Source organism: Leiobunum rupestre, chromosome 10, assembly GCF_980474605.1.
Source record: "Leiobunum rupestre chromosome 10, qqLeiRupe1.1.hap1, whole genome shotgun sequence".
Taxonomy (NCBI): Eukaryota; Metazoa; Arthropoda; class Arachnida; order Opiliones; family Sclerosomatidae; genus Leiobunum; species Leiobunum rupestre.
The window spans coordinates 13,498,579-13,520,031 of record NC_143393.1 but is presented as its reverse complement, the minus strand read 5'-3'; the positions used below and the strand labels follow the sequence as shown (position 1 = coordinate 13,520,031).

The window sequence follows — 21,453 nt, the reverse complement described above, 5'->3', positions numbered from 1 at the left end:
GGAGTTAAATTATCCCCTATTAACTGGCCTTGTTTTTACATTTAGAAATATTCGACTTGGTATTTGACGTGGGTTGAAATCAAATATTTGATATTCGATTCGATACCCAAATAAACTGATATTTGCACAGCCATACTTTACTTTAACCGGAGTATGAACTACGTCTGGTTTTTAACACAAGTAGGGGCAAAATAACCTCTAGCTTCTGTCAAACCTGGTGGCCAAAATGTTAAATTCATTGATCCACCATAAATATAAAAGTTCCTACTAATAATCAGCTAGGCTTATACCCTTGGCACCACCTTAGGCCTAAGTCGTCAAGCGACATTTAAGCCTTTAATTCAGGTGGCCAGGTTATAATGCGTAGGAGGGTGGTGGCAAGCCCTTCATGCCACGCGAGTCAACAACTCCCACTCACTATTACCCATAACCTCTACAGGTTTTCATGGAAAGGGAAACCCGAAAACCTCTTTACCCCGAGAGGAGAGAACTTGCAAACTCTACGTAGGAGTGGTTCCGAGTTTTCATCCAGTGCCACAAGGTGGAATCGAACCTGACTCCTCTTGTTGCGAGGCGAAAGCGCTAACCACCCCACCACTTAAGCACATTTTTTAGCCGTTTGAATAATTTCCTTCGTTTGTAGAAAGAATATCTTCGTTCACGCAAAGACTCAAAATTTCGATCACTGAGCCGAGCTAAACATCTGTTTCTGACTCCCAAATCTCAACATCCGAAAAATTGAAAAATTAAAGCCGATAATGGCCTATATTTTTGGCAACGACTAATAGATAAATTTGGAGATTAATAAATTCCAGTCACGATTTTTTCCTTCAATTTATCAAAAGATATACCACGACTGAAAACAACCTTCCGAAACGAGCCAGCAGCGGACCTCCGTGCCAGCGACTCGGGTGTTCTTACAAATGACGCAAGGGCTTGCGTCATTACGGTTCAAAGAGATACCGGTAAGAAAAAGGGTGGTTCGAAATACCAATGAGACCCTCATTAAGGGGACTAATTAAGCTCGGCGTTCAGCCCCAATCCGCGACTCCGAGTCACCCGCCTTTCGCGGTCCCATCTCGACGTCCAGGGCGATTACGACGAAACGGCGACGCTATGAAGTCGCGGAGGACGCCGAGGCATTTTAGAGCCGTTTAAACCCGTCACCCCAATTTGAGAAAAGGCGACAGATAGAATGTCCCCACACCCTAGTTTTATCGACGGCAAACCCACGTGGACACCTTTTTCCCCATTTAATTACAACGTCAATTTTTAATACTTCATTATTTTCAAATAAAATATAAATTATAACCGCCGTCTTTTAATTCGTTTTACGCAATTTTTTTTGCTGAGAAATATTATTATATTAAACGAAAATTTTCACCTGGAATTGAGAAATAAACGTTGCAATTTGAGATTAGACTGATTGATAAAAATCACGGGAATTTTAAACGGAAAATTATTATCTATATCAACAGAAATTTACCGCTCTAAATCAACAGTAATATAGAGTAATATCGGCGTGACGTATGTCGACGTCACCCATGCATTTTCCTATAGATAAAAAACTGCCCTCAATATGGCGGCCATAGACCAAAGCTACAGAGCGATATTACTCCATACCGCTTTATATTCGATATTTTTTAGTGTTGTAAGTCGGAAAAGTTTCCGGAAAATGACCAAGGCCTTTTTTCCAGAAAATTTTCCGTATTTTTCCGAAAAAAATAAAAAAATTAATTCCGTGATTAGTCTAATATATTGTTTGCAAATTTAAATAAAGCGGCATTTTCGCCTCATTATTTCGAATCTGAAAGTAAAAGTAAACTTCTAGACTAGCTTTAAACTGATTGACAATGTAACACTATTAATGTTTGGTAGTATGTTTACTGATATTAAACATTTTATATCGATAAAAAGTTAAAATAAAATAAAAACCTTAAAAGTAATTTATGTTTAAATTTTTTATTTTTCCGTGAAATTTTTCCGCATTTTATTTTTCCGGAAAATTAACAACACTAATAATTTTATTTACAAATTCGTACGTTAGGATTAAATGATGCGTACAAATATTTTGATCTTTTAAAAACATTGCAGACATCATTTTCATACGGAAAATTATTAGATAAATATAACGGAAAATGAAAAATGAAAATACAATGTATCCAAGTAAGCTCCAAGTTAAATGAAACTCCAGAATGCTTTAGGTTGGTTTACTCTGTAAACGTCACTTCTTAATTAATAACGACGCTATTTTGTCGCAATGAAAAAAGAAATTCCGCAGACGGGTTTGGATTTCTTTGATTGGGATAATGAGACGAGCCTAATTAATGGTTCCATTCGCGTGTTTTCTATAATGGTCGGACGCGGTTTCTGACGGTACTTTTTGTCCCCCGCGATAATGATATTCCTTACGAAAGGGCTCGACTCAATTTGAGATGGCAATAATGTATTCCAGAGAATACGCAACGCTACCTTGGACGAATAATTACGGGACCCGACTTGGCATTTTTAATTTTATAATCTATTTAAACCTTCACGCAAACTATAGATGCAAAAACATTTAAGCGAACTTCCTATTTAAATTAATAACCGTATTATTCCCATGCAATTATTACTGAATAATCTAAAGCCTATTAAAAATCCAAAAGCCTCACTTCTATTAAAACAGCGGAGCAGACGACTGAATTTTGTATTTTGATATCAATATTTCGCGATTCTCTCGGTAGGAGCGCTGACGGACGATGCAAATTGTGGAACAGGGGATTTTGTTTAGGTTTCGAGTCCAGTAATTATTCGTCCAAGGTGAAATCTCCGCAACGTTTAATGGAGTGTGTGAACTCCAGTCGAAATCTATGTTCACCCAAAATATTACTTCAACGGAATTGGTTTTTACACCGATTAATTTTGAGATCGACCGATTTCACCGTAAATATGGTTTTTGAACTACTTATTAACAAAAATGTATTTATTTGTACCTAGTGGTTAGCACAAAGAGAAGAGCCGGGTTCGATTCCAGCTTGTGGCGCTGGGTGAAAACTCGGAACAACTCCCGCCGCGTTGAGTTTGCAAGCTCTCTCCCCACTGGTTAAAAAGATTTCCCGGGGTATTTCGGTTTCGAGTCCGGTAATTATATAACTATATCCTTGGTTTTCACGACTCCCCGATAATATTCCCCGCCTACTCTGGGAAATAGGCGGAAGGGCGTGGTTTTCAATCCGGGAAACAGGATGTTGCCCCCGTATTCCCCGCGCAACCAAAAACCTTCTTGGTACGAATATTTGGAATTAGAATCACGATGGAAGCGGTCGATTGAAAGTAGGCCAAGTCGTAATGATTCTTGAGGGTCAATGCTGACATTGTGATTCCGCGCGTACCAAAAGAACTCCTTCGAAACAAGCAGTCTCGCTACAATAGCGTTCGGATCGAATCGAGGACGGACAACTTTAGCTATTTAGCGAGACCCTTTATAAACAAACAAGTTTAACATCTTCTGGAAACTACCAGTTGCGTTTCTTCAAATAAGGAAATAATGTCCCTCTGAGGAAACCAAATGTTTTAGCCTTTAATAATAATGCACAATCGAGTAACGCGAAAGTGAGTGGAAATCGGTTGGCGCCACAAAGTGTGAAAATCCGTCGACCCCAAAACGATTGTTACCGGTTCCCGTTTTGGGCAACAGCGGCGCGTTGCTTTGATTGAATGCGAGTTTGGAAGGCCCGCCGGACAGACGACAATTCACAGACGTTTCTTGCTTTTTTTACTTTTGCTTGTGAGTACTTCGACATTCAGTCGTTTTAATCAGAAACTTAAAATATATTTAAATTTTTAATATAAAATTAAAGATCATTTTTATATTAAAAATAACTCATATTTATACCAAAGTTGGCAATTTTTATTGATTTTTGATTTTAATTAAAATTTCAAAGTTTTATATAATTTAGTATCATAATTAGCCTTTTCAGTTTACATAGAGCCACGTAGTGGTAAATGCGAGAAGCTCATGAAGACGATTTTTCAATAAAGCGTCTGTTTAGCAGACGAAAATCCAGCAGTTTATGAGCTTCTTGCATTTGCCACTACGTGGCTCTATGTAAACTGAAAAGGCTAATTTTACCTAAAACAAATATGTTTTAATTTTCAAAGACTTAATATATGTATAATGAATTTATTCAATTTAAGCTAATAATCATATAAAAGTTTTTATTTTTTAAAACCTATTTTGATACTTTACAAAACAAATTCGGCGGAATCTCCACCCACAGGTAGAATCCAATGCCACATTAGGAGGGAAGTACGATAAAGATTATATTTAAACCTAAATTATAGCAATTGGCCAGGTTTTTCTTTTTCAAAAATGCTATATAAAAATTGATTTAAATCGCGATTTAAATCAAGTTGATTTAAATCAGTCAACCCTGATTTATACCAATAATTTGATACAATTTGCCAATTGTTGATAAAATTTACCAATTGTTTCCGGAATATTTTGGAAAATAATTTATTTAGCGTACTAAAAATTATCGCACTCGAAATATTTAAAGTATCAAGTAAAAATGTCATAATTCTACGGATAAAAATGTAATATTATTAAGAATTGACAACTCTATTCTTACTAATAGTTTCGAAATTCCTTGAAAACAGTAGCGTTTAAAATCAGCTAGAGCAATAACAAATTAAGACTGACGTTAGTAATTTGCAGAAGCTAATTTTAATTAGTGTAGGAAAGTCCTTCGGAACGTTAAAGATTTGAATTAGCGCGAAGAGGCTATTTAGCCGGGAAATGGCCTATCCTAGTGGCAGCCTTTCAAAATAATGATCCGTTCTGAAAAGAACAACTTCCTTTTTCGGGGAAGCGTGAAAACTTCGAATCCTGGCTGCAATTTCCATTGTAGCATTTCGGGAAATTATAACGGAAAAGCCTTATTAACAACGAGTGGCCCAAAGCATCTCAAATTAGAGAGAGCGCCAACCGGTTTTTCCGTTTCGCGTACAATAGAGCGACCGTTAGTTAACCCCTTCGATGCCCTCGGAAATGAGACCCCCTTCGACTACATAATGCTATACTTAGCGGGCGGATAGTGGGTCAAATGTGGACAAGTTCATTTACTTCATTATCATAGAGAGGCGCCGCTTATTAAGAAAACGTGTCAGATCGGCGTAAGATAATACGGATCGAAACGAATAATATTGGTCCCGCATGGCTGATCTCGAAGCCTTATAAGAGATTTGATGGACACCGACGATGGCTCATTTTCCCGGTGGTCGGCGTCGAATTGAAATAGCTACCTCCGTATTTGACGCATTTTCTTCCCTCTGCAGATTCAGATGCGGAGCTCAAGCCGGAAGGCCTCGATCCGCGAGCGACCAGAATGTCGCCGCCCGTGATGGGAGTGCCAGAAACGCCGCATTCCTCTGACCACCGCCAGCCCAAAGCGGACAACGCCGCGACCCTGACGGTGGAGGACTCTTTACCGGCGCCCTACGACAAAATCGCGGATTCCGAATCGGTCAACTCTCCCTTGTTGAACGGAGCCGCGGTCAAGGAGAGAGAGGCCGGTCCCATTCGCAAGAGCGCACCTTCGCCCGGGACCAGTCCCGTCAACGGGGACAAGGGCAGTAACGGAACTTACGGACATCAGTACCAGAAACTGCGCGATGGTGTTCCCGCTGGCTCCGCTCCGGTCACTCAAATGACCATCCACGAGAACCCGATGGACGAGAGTAGCGGGCCCCTTCTCGGGAAGGGGGTCGCCAACGAAACGGACAAACTGTCCGGCGGGCCGTGTGCCGCGCGAACGGACACCGATTTCGTCAGGGTGCAGATTAAGGACCCTTCGTCTGGTGCTGGTGCTGGTGCTGGTGCTGAAGGCGGCAGCCGCAGGACCAGACTGGAACGCTACCTCTTGTTCTGCTTGGCTCTTCTCCTCGTTGCATGCGCGGGTTTCATCTATCTAGCCTTTGTAGCCCACCGATATCACGGTAAGTCAAATATTACTTCCTCTCAATTGTCATTTGAATCTGCGTTACGTCACTATTATTATTATTATTATTATTATTATTATTATTATTTTAAATTTTAAGCCTACCTGAACTAGCAGGTAGACATGAAGAAAAACTCTCAATATTATTATTATTATTATTTTTTTTATTTGTCCAAAAAATAAATTTACATTAGATTTTAATCTTAAACCACAATGTGTTTTTTTACGGATAAAATTTCCCCCTAGTTAAGCAGTGCTTGTGTTTTGGGAGGTAATTTACATATACAATTATTTAACATTTTTTAATACAGTTATTTATTATATTTATTATATTTAAGACGTCACTGTCCGAATTTCAAGTTAGATTTTAAAAAAGGATTCAATTTAGCTTTTGGTCCTTGAAATATAATACTTCTACGTACTAAAGATACCTTCGCAGTAGGAATATAGACATTTTGATTTGATGCAAAGCGGGTTTTATAATTAAAGATGCGATAATTCTATTCCAAATTAATCCTTATTTTCTATTCCATTCTTGCGCTGTTACCTTTACCGCTGCCTTTACCGATGTATTGCAATTTGTAACCTTTACTATTGTTGATAAAATACGCGAAAAAGTAGATTAGTCCATAATTAAAAGGGATAATATAGCTAAACCCTAAACAAATTTGAAGAAATTAAAAAACTTATAATAACTCGTACCGATAGGTCTTCGAGCAAACAAAAAGACGCGAATCTCGGATCAAATAGATCTTCGAGTAATAAACTACATAAAAACTAATTATTGTTATTCCCCTTCTGGCTTGTTTCATCTTTGTAAAGATAGGAATAATTTCTGCAACTGGTTTGCCTATTTTACAAAGCCAAGAAACATTTCAGGTTGGATTTTTTTTAAGTTCTTTTATTTGCCCATCACGTCGAGACATACACAACTAATAAAAAATTATACAGTAATATCGAGAAATTCAGTGAGTTCCTTCCGGATTTAACCAATTCCGTAAAATTACCGTAAGGAAACTTACTTTTAGAATTCGGGCCCTTCAAAAGCGCGGGTTCTAGGCCTATATTCCATAAAATTAAAATGTCAAAGTTTTAAAATATTTTTCTTGGCGTCACACCCACATAGTTTAATCGAAGCTACAGTTTATTGGCGCTAGTTACGTTAAAAACCAGTCGTATTAAGTTTATACTTGTTTTAAATATAAATTTATTGTCGCGTGATTCGTAAGATAAATTAGGTAATTTTAAAATTTTACCCAATTTTTTTTTTAAACTCTAGGCTTAATTTTTCTTTGATTTATGATTTTGACGTGCGAAGGGGATCAGTTTCAATGACAGCCTTAAGCCTTCTTCACCAACAGAGTGTTTCCACGTAATGAACTTTATTCGCGTTAACTCGGGCTCACAATCAGGCCCGTATAAGCCCCCCCCCCCCGAGAAAAGGCAATATTTCTAAAGCCTGACAAAGCGTTCAAAATGAAACGAAATCGCCCTAGCAAGGCCGCCCATTTTAAAGACCATTTATTGAAAATATATATCCTCAAAATGTTTTAAGCGATTTTTAAAGAATTGACCTATGCAGACGAAAGGCTTCAAGCTAATGAACTTCTTGCGTTGGCTAATAATAGTTTATTAAATGTTTTAAAATAAGATATTTAAAAAAAGGAAAAGTAATTTACGAAAACGTTTACAGCATTTTTGGAAACTCTCTTTAGGTTGGTGAAATTCGGAAACTGACTCAAAAAAATAAATTTTTTAAAATTAAATTTCAAGCCTTTCAAAATTATAAAATTTAAATTTAATATTTTTTTATATAACGTACTATTTATTCATATTTTTTACATTTTTTGGGAATTCTTGGTAAAATTTTGAAATTGACTCAAAAAAGACATTTTTTAAAATTAAATTTGAGCCTTTTAAAAATTATAAAATCCAAATTGAATATTTTATTTTTATAACGAACTATTTATTCATATTTATTGCATTTTTGGGAATTCTCGGTGAAATTTTGAAATTGACTCAAAATAGACATTTTTTAAAATTAAATTTAAGCCTTTTAAATATTATAAAATATAAATTGAATATTTTATTTTTATAACGAACTATTTATTCATATTTATTGCATTTTTGGGAATTCTTGGTGAAATTTTGAAATAGACTCTGAAAATATTTAAAATTAAATATAAAAACTTCATATTTTATAACGCACTGTACACTCAGCTAAGGAGGTGTATAAAATTCGGATAGGCTTTGAAAACATAATCATAGAGCTGTTAAAGAAGCCGCTAAAAAGTTGCTTTAAGCCGAAGCTAGTTCTGAATAAAGGGGGGGGGGCGCAATATTTGAAGCCACAAACTTAACCCCCACACGTCATTCGCACGGCTAAACTTAAATTTAACAAGTGCAAGAAAAAAATTGGTGTGGTCTTTATTGTGGAAGAGGATACAATGTATATACGAAGGGTATTTGTAGCTCTCAAAAATTTAAAGCCCTCGGGACATTAATACCATCACACGGGGAACTCGAAATTAGAAAATTTCCGAGCCTCGATTTACATTAACCGACGGATGCTGGGGTTTTGTTCAAAAAAAATTTACGACAGAGTTTCGCTCTATTCTTACGACGGCCGCAATGCTCACGAGAAAAGTTTAAACAGCTTTTAATTAAAATTTGCGGAGTTTAAATTAGGTAATGTTTAAAGTCTAGTTTTGCGACGCTGTCACAAAGCTCTAGATGGTTTTAATCTGGTATTTCGTGAATAAGATTGTGCGTGACTTAAAGCAAGTGTCGGCTCGACGTGAAGTGGCTCTTTTTTCAACAGATGTCACTATCGTCGACAGCAAAACAAGATGCTTAAGCTACATTTTGACCCAAAAGGAGGGACATAAAAGTACCCCTCACGTTGATTGGCTCGTTTTGAAATTTGACAATAACTTAAATTATAGTAATTTTTAAAAATATATTTTTTATGGGATATATAATTTGGGTTAAAATCCACTAAGTAGAGTATAATTTGTCTAATTATACTAATTATAAATGGTTATCTGACGACTTTATCGTGTTAGAATTTGATCTTCCTTTGCCGTTAATAGATGGCACCACGCTCTCCAGTAAAGTCGTTTTTTCGAAGAATCGTCTATATTCATAGCCATTTCTAATAACAAGGGTAGCAATGATAAATCCGACAGTTGCTTTAAATAAAAATCAAGTCAAAAATTAAAATAAAACAAAATAAATAAGAGAAAAGTTTATTCCTTTGCAGTTTACTTTTTTAATTTTAAATAATCAGTTATAATATTCATACCCGTATATAATGTTATTCGCTTGAAACGCGTACCTACGCAGGCTCGGGCTTAGAGTTGTTAATTTTCCTGAAAATTAAATGCGAAATATTTCCCACAAAACGTAAAAATTTAAATTTGCGAACAATATTAGGCTAATCATGGAATGATTTTTTTTTATTTTTTACGGAAAAATACGGAAAATTTTCCGAGAAAAAGGCCTCGGTCATTTTCCGGAAAATTTACTGACTTACAACTCGTTGAGTTCAGTAACTTAAGTAAAACATTTGGCCAAACTTCGGAAAAATTGCTAATGGGATGAATTTTTGCAGGCAACTTCTTTTAGTCATAACATAAGTAACATAATAGAATAAGTATGACACTTCCTATTGCTTTAATCCTAATTTTCTAACCGAACCTTTTTTCGGCACTGATACTCTCTTCAAGCTGTGACTTGGACTCGCGACTTACCGTTTTGGATGACTACTTTTTGATAAAAAATTAAGCCTAATATCGGAGAGCACGTTCTGGAGTCGCGAGGGGCTTTGGCTTTGTTTTGAAGCCCGCGTGCGAATCACGCGTGATAAAAAAAAACATGAGCTCGTGGCGCCGAGAAAAACGTTTTTAATTTTTATCATTTATGCCTAATATTCCGCCTATCTATCGGAAACCAGATATTTCGGCTTAGCGGAAGTGTCGCATATTTTAGACACTAGAGGGATATGTGCCGAGAAAACATCTTGATTACGCAATATAAAAATCAGTTTGGTTGTAAATCTCGTTAATTGTCATACTTATTGTTATTATATTACTTATGGTGATAATATATAAAGTGTCAAAAGCCCCCATCATTTGGTTGCGAGCACAATCGTTTATGGCTTTTGGCTAATATCTCCGTTTGTATTGTATTCACGGCTATAAACCCCAATTACTCAAATTAGAGCCCAGCTATTTCCTACAAAAACGGCTCTATGGAATATTTCAGTAGGAGTCATCGTTTTTCCACAATTGCAGTTTGAACTTTGTGCTCGAAACGGAATCCTAGATTCGGCAGGAAATCCGCAGCCAACGGAATCCTAGATTCGGCGGGAAATCCGCAGCCAACGGAATCCTAGATTCGGCGGGAAATCCGCTCTCAACGGAATCCTAGATTTGGCAGGATATCCGCTCTCAACGGAATCCTAGATTTGGCAGGATATCCGCTCTCAACGGAATCCTAGATTTGGCGTGATATCCGCTCTCAACGGAATCCTAGATTTGGCAGGATATCCGCTCTCAACGGAATCCTAGATTTGGCAGGATATCCGCTCTCAACGGAATCCTAGATTTGGCAGGATATCCGCTCTCAACGGAATCCTAGATTTGGCAGGATATCCGCTCTCAACGGAATCCTAGATTTGGCGTGATATCCGCTCTCAACGGAATCCTAGATTTGGCGTGATATCCGCTCTCAACGGAATCCTAGATTTGGCGTGATATCCGCTCTCAACGGAATCCTAGATTTGGCGTGAATCCGCTCTCAACGGAATCCTAGATTTGGCGTGATATCCGCTCTCAACGGAATCCTAGATTTGGCGTGATATCCGCTCTCAACGGAATCCTAGATTTGGCGTGATATCCGCTCTCAACGGAATCCTAGATTTGGCGTGATATCCGCTCTCAACGGAATCCTAGATTTGGCGTGATATCCGCTCTCAACGGAATCCTAGATTTGGCGTGATATCCGCTCTCAACGGAATCCTAGATTTGGCGTGATATCCGCTCTCAACGGAATCCTAGATTTGGCGTGATATCCGCTCTCAACGGAATCCTAGATTTGGCGTGATATCCGCTCTCAACGGAATCCTAGATTTGGCGTGATATCCGCTCTCAGCGGAATCCACGTAGAGCCTACATAGATACATGTTTCATTTTAATGGCCTAGGTAGAAACTTATCCCGTAAGAGATATGTTATCAGCTTCTGATAATATAAGTTTATATTATGTAACGAAAGGCTGATAAAATAATTTCGCCGTTAGAAAGACCTTGAAAAACAAATAATGAATGTGATTGAATTTCCTTCAAATGTATAACGGCCAAAGAGTAATAATCATTCATATTTTCTATAGGGCCCCTGATCGCTAGACTCGCCCGTCGAGCACTTTACAACTCGGCGAGGAACTCCCAAATATTACCAAAAATTTAATATATTCTTGAACAGTCGCAAGTTTGCTTTGTGGGCGATTCTAGGACATAAGGGACTTCATAGAAAATATAGATGATTGTAACTCTTTAGCGGTTATTAATAGAAGCAAAATTCCAATTACCTTTATTATTTATTTTTCAATAGCGAGTTGATTTATTTTCAAACCTAAACCTTTACTTAGAGGGACTGTAACCTTGCTTAAAGGGAGTGTCACCTTTGTTTAAAGGGATCAGTGTAACCTTTGTTTAAAGGGAGTGTAACCTTTGCTTAAAGGGGAGTGTAACCTTTGCTTATATGGGAGTGTAACCTTTGTTTAAAGGGGAGTGTAACCTTTGTTTAAAGGGGAGTGTAACCTTTGTTTAAAGGGGAGTGTAACCTTTGTTTAAAGGGGAGTGTAACCTTTGTTTAAAGGGGAGTGTAACCTTTGTTTAAAGGGGAGTGTAACCTTTGTTTAAAGGGGAGTGTAACCTTTGTTTAAAGGGGAGTGTAACGTTTGTTTAAAGGGGAGTGTAACGTTTGTTTAAAGGGGAGTGTAACGTTTGTTTAAAGGGGAGTGTAACGTTTGTTTAAAGGGAGTGTAAGGTTTGTTTAAATGGGAGTGTAACGTTTGTTTAAAGGGAGTGTAACGTTTGTTTAAAGGGAGTGTAACGTTTGTTTAAAGGGAGTGTAACGTTTGTTTAAAGGGAGTGTAACGTTTGTTTAAAGGGAGTGTAACGTTTGTTTAAAGGGAGTGTAACGTTTGTTTAAAGGGAGTGTAACGTTTGTTTAAAGGGAGTGTAACGTTTGTTTAAAGGGAGTGTAACGTTTGTTTAAAGGGAGTGTAACGTTTGTTTAAAGGGAGTGTAACGTTTGTTTAAAGGGAGTGTAACGTTTGTTTAAAGGGAGTGTAACGTTTGTTTAAAGGGAGTGTAACGTTTGTTTAAAGGGAGTGTAACGTTTGTTTAAAGGGAGTGTAACGTTTGTTTAAAGGGAGTGTAACGTTTGTTTGAAGGGAGTGTAACGTTTGTTTAAAGGGAGTGTAACGTTTGCTTAAAGGGAGTGTAACGTTTGTTTAAAGGGAGTGTAACGTTTGTTTAAAGGGAGTGTAACGTTTGTTTAAAGGGAGTGTAACGTTTGCTTAAAGGGAGGGTATCCTTCGCGGGGAAAGTCTAATACAAACAATTGTGCTGAATCATGTGTTTGCGATGTCATGAAAATTTGTCTGTTGACTCTAAACTATAATTTTAATTACGGTAAATAATTAAATTTTAATTGTCCAAAAACTAAACGAATGAAAAAATTCTAAAAACTATTCGTGCAATAAATAATTTTTATTTTTAACATTATTTCATTTTTACTTCATTTAATTATTTAGTATATAATTAGTTTCGCCCCTTCAAAACACCCATAAGGTTATAAGGTTTCTTTTGGTCGTACATTACACCTTTTTGTATCAGGGTAGCTCCGGAAATACCAGGGCACATCATCAAAATTATAATTATGTATAAAAGTAGATGATTATTATTATTATAATTACAAAACCTACTAATTAAAGTAACGAGAGAGGTAAAAGATTGTTTATAAATAATTTAAAACCCGCATTTAAATTATAAATATTCATAATATATGTATATATTAATGTTTTATTCCCGTTTCTTAGGGGTGAGAGAAATCTGCCTAACACACGAATGCGTCAAAACAGGTAAAACTCCAATTCCTTTTAAGAGGAAACCCTGCCCACAGTTCAAGGCAATTATTGTTTTAACCCTGTAATTATTGTTTTCATAAATCTTAAACTTGACTTGACTACATTGAGACCACTTTTAAATCCAGTTATTATGAGAATGTTTTTTTTTGTGAAATGTAATATTTGTTTAAAGCCCATTTATAATCGCCGTTTTAAATCAGAGTTCTCGATACTTATAGTATCTAGTAGATTCTTGCCACCACCCTCCTACGCATTGTAACCCGTTTAAAGGCAATAAAATTCGCTAGATGACTTGGGGCTAAGGTTGGTGAATTCGGTATAAGCCTAGCTGATTACTAGTATCATATGTAACAAAATTACTTATAAGGGTGATACTAGCTCTATTTCTTCACTAACGGTTTGTTTCGCAGATATTACGTCATCCGTACCCTACGTAATATTTGACGTCATCGAATCTCAATGCCGTCGCCCAATTAGCTCTACGTCTGATAAACCGACGGCCATTATTTTAGTAAACAAACCGGTTTGAACAACAAAGGCTTAGGAGCTTAAATGAACTACAATATAGTGTCCAGTCTGTTAATGTAATGAATTTGCAAATTAATGAAGTTCTCGGAGGCTCAGGTTCTAAAATAAATTTGCATTGTCAAATAGAAGAAGCAGGTTTATTTGCAAAAATAGTTGAAATTCAGGTTGAGCTTTTCTGGCGCATCTACAAGGTTGGAGTCTTTGCAGATTCTTTTGAGCCTAGGCCTAACTTTTGTAGACTTGGTATGGGTTTTAATAACGCAGGTAGAATATCCCACTTCGACAACTTGTTCCATTTTCGGAAAGCGATCACTTATTGGTCATTTCCCCCCAACCTTTTATTTTTCTAAACTACTCATTATTTAACTTCATCCGCAGAAACCGAGCGAGTTAATAAATTTCAATAAAGCTACATTGGGCTGACTAAAATTCCGACGCAAAAATTCCTTCTCAATTTAGAGGTTTTCCATTGGCTTAAATACATATGTCAGTAGCCAATAGTGTGACTCCCAAAATTACTAGGATGCATAAAAAGGTTAAAATCTAACGTAGTCCACCTTTTTACTGGTTCGTGGTGAAACAAACCGTTAATGAAGATTTTTGAATGGAATAAAGGTACAGTGGCATACTTATGAGTAATTATGTTACATATGCTAGTATGAACTATATTTATGGTGGATCAATGAATTTTATTTCTTGACCGAGATATGAATAAATTAAAAGACGGTGTTTTGCCCCATCTTGTGGCAAAAAACATTACTAAAAATTCGCAGGGTTTCCCCTTCGAGCTGCAAATTGAAATATCGCTAACTGTCCAATGTTGCTAGCGTCATCACTGTTGCACGCCATGGACCAAACTGCGGACCCCTGCGAAGACTTCTTCCAATACGCCTGCGGAACGTGGAACAAGCGACACGTCATCCCCGAAGATAAAAGTAGCATCAGCACCTTCGAAGTCCTGGCCGACGAACTACAAGTTATACTCAAAGGTACGCTAACCGATTTTACCATAGAAACCCGGAAACTACTACTACTACTACTACTATTACTACAATTACTACCACTTACTCTCCCACTACTACTACTAAAATTCCTACCACTAACTCTACCACTACTACTACTAAAATTCCTACCACTAACTCTCCCACTACTACTACTAAAATTCCTACCACTAACTCTCCCACTACTACTACTAAAATTCCTACCACTAACTCTACCACTACTACTACTAAAATTCCTACCACTAACTCTACCACTACTACTACTAAAATTCCTACCACTAACTCTACCACTACTACTACTAAAATTCCTACCACTAACTCTACCACTACTACTACTAAAATTCCTACCACTAACTCTACCACTACTACTACTAAAATTCCTACCACTAACTCTACCACTACTACTACTAAAATTCCTACCACTAACTCTACCACTACTACTACTAAAATTCCTACCACTAACTCTACCACTACTACTACTAAAATTCCTACCACTAACTCTACCACTACTACTACTAAAATTCCTACCACTAACTCTACCACTACTACTACTAAAATTCCTACCACTAACTCTACCACTACTACTACTAAAATTCCTACCACTAACTCTACCACTACTATTACTAAAATTCCTACCACTAACTCTACCACTACTACTACTAAAATTCCTACCACTAACTCTACCACTACTACTACTAAAATTCCTACCACTAACTCTACCACTACTACTACTAAAATTCCTACCACTAACTCTACCACTACTACTACTACTACTATTACTACCACTAACTGCTGTTACTACTATTGCCACGTAGAGCCACATAGCGGGCAACATCAGAAACTCCTAAACTATCGGATTTTCATCTGCTTATGTGATCTATATTAGCTGGTTTTTTTTCACCTGTTCACGGCCTAAAAGTGTATTCTTTTTACCCTAAGCAATTTCATTCACCTGTTCCGGGCATGAGAATTACTCCGGCCCACAAACTATTCGCTTGTTCCAAAGTATTAGGGCTACTCTTTTTACTCTTTTTGAAAAGGAGGTGTAAAGGAGTAAATCATATTTGGTCGTATGCTAGCCAGAATTTATCTGCTAAAAAGGTCACAGCTAGGCAGCCATTTTGGAAAAAGTTTTTACTCTGACTCAAACTATTCTCCACCACAGAATCGGAGTAAAATGACTTCATAGCCTTACTCTTCTTAGCCTACTCCGAAATCCCGGAACAAGCGAAAAGAAACCAGCTTATAGCAAATTGTCTGCTTAGCAAATGAAAATCCAGCAGTTTTGTAGTTTCTGATGTTGGCCACTACGTGGCTCTTGGCTCTCTGAAAAAGGCTAATTAGTCTAAAGCCAGTTGAGCAACCCAAAATATAGTAACGCAATTTATAACTTTGTAAGATTTGTTTAAAGTGGCAGCTGTAGTGTAACCTAAGAAATGTGGTCTGGCGATAAAATTAAAATATTTAGCGCTATTGCGATAATAGGTGGCGATACTTTACGGGATCTTTTTGATGTAATACGGAAAAGCATCCTAAAAGGTTCATTAGGAGCCAACAGACAATTATAGGGTGATAAAGTTTAGCGGCGATCGGAAGTTGACACGAGAAGTTTAAGGGTTAAAACTAAACAACTAATTAACATTTAAACTGGATTGTTGCAGACGTGCTGGAGGAAGCCCCGACGATTGGCGACAACAGCGCCACCTTAAAAGCCAAAACATTCTACCTGTCGTGCATGAAAGTCAGTAAGTACCACTTCCGTCCATCCGCGATGGAGCCCGGACTGCCCAGCTCAGATTTCGGAACAATTTAACCAAAAGTAATTAAACCGACGATGCAGATTTCACGGACGAGGACGGTGACAAACCGGTTCGGGACGTCATGAAAGAACTGGGCGGGTGGCCGGTCACCGAAACGGAGTGGAGCGTGCCTGAAACCCCGCTGGAGGAACTGCTGGGGAAACTGAGAGGCACGTACAACCAAGGGATCGTCGTCGAACAATGGGTGGGACCCGATGACAAAAACTCTTCCACCAACATCATACAGGTAAGGGGGAACTAGAGGTCAACGCTATGTTGAAATCTAGCTACAACGGTCAATGTCCGCAGTTGGATCAAATCAGTTTCCTGCCCATTCCGAGTCGCGATTACTTTCTGAAAGAAAGCAAAGAGATGGACGCCTACTTTAAGCTGATGGTGGAAGTGGCCATACTGATGGGGGCCGAACCGGAAACGGCGAGACAGGAAATGGAGCGAGTCCTCGAGTTCGAGACCAAGCTAGCTAACGTAAGCCTTTCACTTCTAAAAATATCAAAGAGTTAGTTTTGCGTGCGCTTAAATAATACTTTTTTAATTTAAGAGTATAACCAGAAGTCTATTAGTATTCTCTAAATTGAAAACTATTCCTCGACAAATATTGCTAATGCTTTACCAATGGGCAATATTTAACCACTAAAGCCTCGGTCACACTAGACCTAAAAACCCAGTTTATCTCGGTTTGCGTGCCAGTTTTGACCGCCGACGATAATTCTTGGTTCACACGCTTCATCCCGGTTCGCTTATAGCCAAGGCTTAACGCCATTTCAAATTATGACCACAATTTTGAAAATACTAAAATGTATCCCAAAACAATTAGTTAATCATGTTTACTAAACATACAGTAATATAATTTGACATTATTTAGAATATTATTCCCATTATCTTTGAAAATACTAGCAATTTTACTTCCCCGCCTTGTCGTTTTGAAAACTATTTTAAGAGAACCGACTTGGACGAGTTGCGATTTCTCACGCTGGTTTTGTAAAATAGTTATCTGAAACGAAGCGATTTTAGGGGTAAGTGTGAACCTGGCCAAGAATGTATTTATTTATACTCAGGGAGAATGAATAAGTCGAGATTATTTTTAGCGTTTCTCCAATTCCAGCCGTTGGGGCCCCGGTATGCTCCTCCGTTTTAATAAAATCAAATAATACTGCAATCTCATTGGTTCTTAAAAATTACGTTTTTCGACGCGATTAACGCTGCTGCGAGGACGCAAAAAATAAGACCGCCTCCTCACCCCCGCCCCCCCCCCCCCTTAGCGTGACGGGGTTAGGGCCTCAACGTGCCTGTCGATAGTCTCGACATATTCATTCTCCTTGAGTATAAATAAATACATTCTTGACCTGGCTTTAGAGGAGTAATAGACTCGTTAAATTTCACCCAAAGGAATCTGTGTTGAGCTTGAGAAGGTATACGTTTCATTTTAATGGATTATAAACTTTTGGTATAACGTATTTAATCGGATACTTTTTTTTATATCGTATTATCATAAATAACATAATAATTATAAGTATGTCATTGGTAATGAGAGTTTGTCGCAGAGTGACTGCGTAATCGAAAGTTTCGAAAGCGAAGGTGGTGTTTATAATAGTTAATTTTATGTTTCCATTTAGAGGTCGGGGACGGTTAATCATTATCCACGATTAACATGATTTTTTTTCGGGAAAGATATGTAAAAAATAAATTTACCGGTTAATATTTCGGAAAATGATTAAAAAACATGTATTATTCGTAAAATTTTAGCTTTTTATCGAAAAAAAACGTCGTTTTTCCGATTAATTTTACAAATTTATCAAAAAATTAATCTGATAATACATAAATATAAATTATTTGATCATAACGTTTTACGAATAATTTTGAGAGCTTTATCTATTGAATAAAAGTTAACCATCCCCGACCTCTATTTCCATTCAATAAATTGTCATTCTTTGGCTAAGAAAACGTTATACACGAAATAATTGATATTAGTGTTGTTAATTTTCCGGAAAAATAAAATGCGGGAAAAATTTCCAGAAAATTTTCAGAATTGCGGAAAAATTTCTTTTTAAGGGTTTTTAATTTTTTGTAAACTTTTTATCGATATAAAATGTCTAATAACAGTAAACATACTACAAAAAAATTAATAGTGTTACATTGTTAATCAGTTTAAGGCTAGTCTAGAGGTTTAGTTTTGCTTTTAGATTCGAAAAAATGAGGCGAAAATTCCGCTTTATTTAAATTTTCAAACAATATATTAGACTAATCATCATATGAAAACTGTTTTTAATTTTTTCGGAAAAATACGAAAGATTTTCTGGAAAAAAATGGGTCGGTTATTTTCCGCGGATAATTTTCCGACTTACAAAACTAATTATTATGGTAATTGGTGAGACCGACTTTCCTTAAACAAATCAGCGATGGGAGAATAGGAAGTGTCATACTTATGATTATTATGTTACTTACGGTATTATTAGTATTTTGAAAGTAGAAATCGCAAAGTTAAATGGAGTATATTTGGTGCATCAACCAATTTCAGGTTCAACAGAAGCGAGGTGTGATTGGCGCAAGTTACATTTAGATCCCACGCCCTTTAAAATTAAATACCGCTCTCAGCGCGCAAACGATACCCTTTAGGCTAGAACCCTGCGATATTACTAATTAATAGATGGATTTATGGTATAGTTTCCGACGTGCTATCATGGTCTCTTAAAGCGTTTTCGAAAATGACAAAAGCCGTTTTTAGGTCATTCCTAGCTCAATTTCGATAGACGCTTTAATTAGAAGCGTTATCAAGAGGTCATGCTTTTGCGCCCGCTTTTGCGCGTTCACAATGAAATGGGAATTATAATACCGATAGATGCCGGGGGTAGGGAAATTGTCGCCGATTCATTGTGCTAATCGAAATCCCGGACGTAATTAGCCTAACGCTCTCCTCTCTCTGGTTTAACAGGCAACAGCGCCGGAAGCGGAAAGGCACGACACTGGCGCCATCTACCATAAAATGACGCTCAAGACGCTCTCGACCTTAGTTCCTCAGGTAAATTAGAATCTTCTCTGATAATTTGGAAAGGAGCGATTGTCAACTAATCGCGCCCTTTCGAAATCGTTGAAGCCCGGTTCGGAATATTTTAAAGTTTATCGCGTAAATTTGAACTATACGAGACCTAAAGCTATCGCTACGCCCTCTTTGAGTTGCCATTGAAAACTAGATAGCTAGCGTATTAGCATACGCTAATAGCGTTTCGAAACCAGTAGCGTAAAGGCTTTTTATGGCACCCAATTACGCGTATTGGAGGGTTATGGTACACGCACTTAACCGATTTCAAAATGACGTTTTTTTGCGCGTGGCAGTACCTTTACATTGTGAGGTACAGCAGGCATATTTACCTGCTTTTATAACCTAACATGGCAGCGTATTTTCACTCGTCAAATGAATTTTAAAGCAACTGTCAACCCTATATCATTGCCACCTGTATATTGTATAATGATAAGGCCCTTGTTATTAGAGATGGCCATGAATATAGACGATTCTTCTAAATAACGACTTTACTGGAGAGTGTGGTGCCATCTATTAATGGAAAAGGAAGTTAAAATTCAAAATAACGAAACGATAACGTCGTCAGATAACCATTTATAATTATTATAATTAGAAAACTTATACTCTACTTACAAGGAGACGACCCGAGGTGTTACACACCGATTTTGTTCAAACTCGGGGGATTGGTGAACCTTCATGCAACTTGAAAATGCCTAAAGGGATTTTATTCAATGGGCAACGGTTTTTCCATGGCAACGAAAAATGTTTTTGACAACATAAATTAAAATTTTCCCATTGAAAATTACATGGGATTTGGACCGACTCCAAGGGTCCCCCTTGTGAAAAAATTTAAAAAATTGAAAAAAATTTAAAATACCAAAATTATAAAAAAAATGATAAAAATTGACGAAAAAAATCAAAATTGGTCACATTTTTATCAATTTTTTTAATATTTTTCACAGGGAAATCGGTCAAAATCCCATGTTATTATATGTTGTCAAAACATTTTTCGTTGCCATGGCAAAACCGTTGCCCATTGAATAAATTCCCTTTAGGATTTTGTTTGAAACACCTCGGGTCGTCTCCTTGTTAGTGGACTTTAACCTAAATTATATATCTAATTTAAGATATATTGTTAAAAATTACTATAATTTAGTTATTGACAAATTTACAAACGAGCCAATCAACACGAGGGGTATTTTTACCAAGGATTCTATATTTGTTTTTACATCCCACCTTTTTGGTCGAAATGGAGCTTAAGCATCTTGTTTTGATGTCGACGCTAGCGACATCGGTTGAAAAAAGAGGTACTACAATTCGTTGTCTAATTATAATAATTATAAATGGTTATCTGACGACGTTATCGTTTCGCTATTATGAATTTTAGCTTTCTCTGCCATTAATAGATGGCACCACGCTCTCCAGTATAGTCGTTTTTTCAAAGAATCGTCTATATTCACGGCCATCTCTAATAAAAAGGGCCTTATCATCATACAGGTAGCAATGGTAGACCCAACAGTTGCATTAAGTCGAGTTTACTGGAGTTCATACTAAATTTTCTTAAATCCTCAAAAGTTACACCGTTCGCGTAGGCGGCCGGGTTTACAAGCAAATGGTCAGTTTTTTTTTGGATAATAAATGGGGTGAAATCTTTGAACGCGAGCACGTTTTTCAATATCGAAATAATAATAAAACCCGTCGATCAAGAAAAGAATAATGGAAGGGGGGGGGGAGGGGGGGTCTACAACAAAAAAGCAATAGCCTTATAATAGAGCATTTTTTCTCTTGTCAGTTTTCTTGGCTAACTTATTTGAACACGTTCCTGCCGACGAACGTGACCGAAGAAGAACCAGTCGTGGTTTACTCGCTGCCTTATCTCGAAGAGATGGGACGCTTACTGGCATACACGGAACGCAGGTAATACAACTATACTACACCATAAGTAACATAATT

The 21,453-nt window shown here is 37.2% G+C and overlaps 1 protein-coding gene across 2 annotated transcripts in view; it reads left to right on the top strand.

Annotated features, from left to right (window-relative positions):
- The window catches only part of Nep1 (M13 family metallopeptidase neprilysin 1), a 54,324-nt gene that overhangs the window by 23,332 nt on the left and 9,539 nt on the right, over window positions 1-21,453 (top strand). Inside the window, exons 2-9 of one of the 2 annotated variants that reach the window (XM_090160504.1) lie at window positions 5,320-5,979; window positions 13,088-13,129; window positions 14,491-14,652; window positions 16,326-16,409; window positions 16,505-16,710; window positions 16,773-16,949; window positions 19,414-19,500; window positions 21,293-21,417. In XM_090160504.1, coding sequence (XP_090016630.1) covers window positions 5,370-5,979; window positions 13,088-13,129; window positions 14,491-14,652; window positions 16,326-16,409; window positions 16,505-16,710; window positions 16,773-16,949; window positions 19,414-19,500; window positions 21,293-21,417 — 1,493 coding nt within the window. In that variant the 5' untranslated portion in view covers window positions 5,320-5,369. The remainder of the gene's footprint in view (window positions 1-5,319; window positions 5,980-13,087; window positions 13,130-14,490; window positions 14,653-16,325; window positions 16,410-16,504; window positions 16,711-16,772; window positions 16,950-19,413; window positions 19,501-21,292; window positions 21,418-21,453) is intronic. The other variant, XM_090160505.1, reaches the window with a different exon arrangement.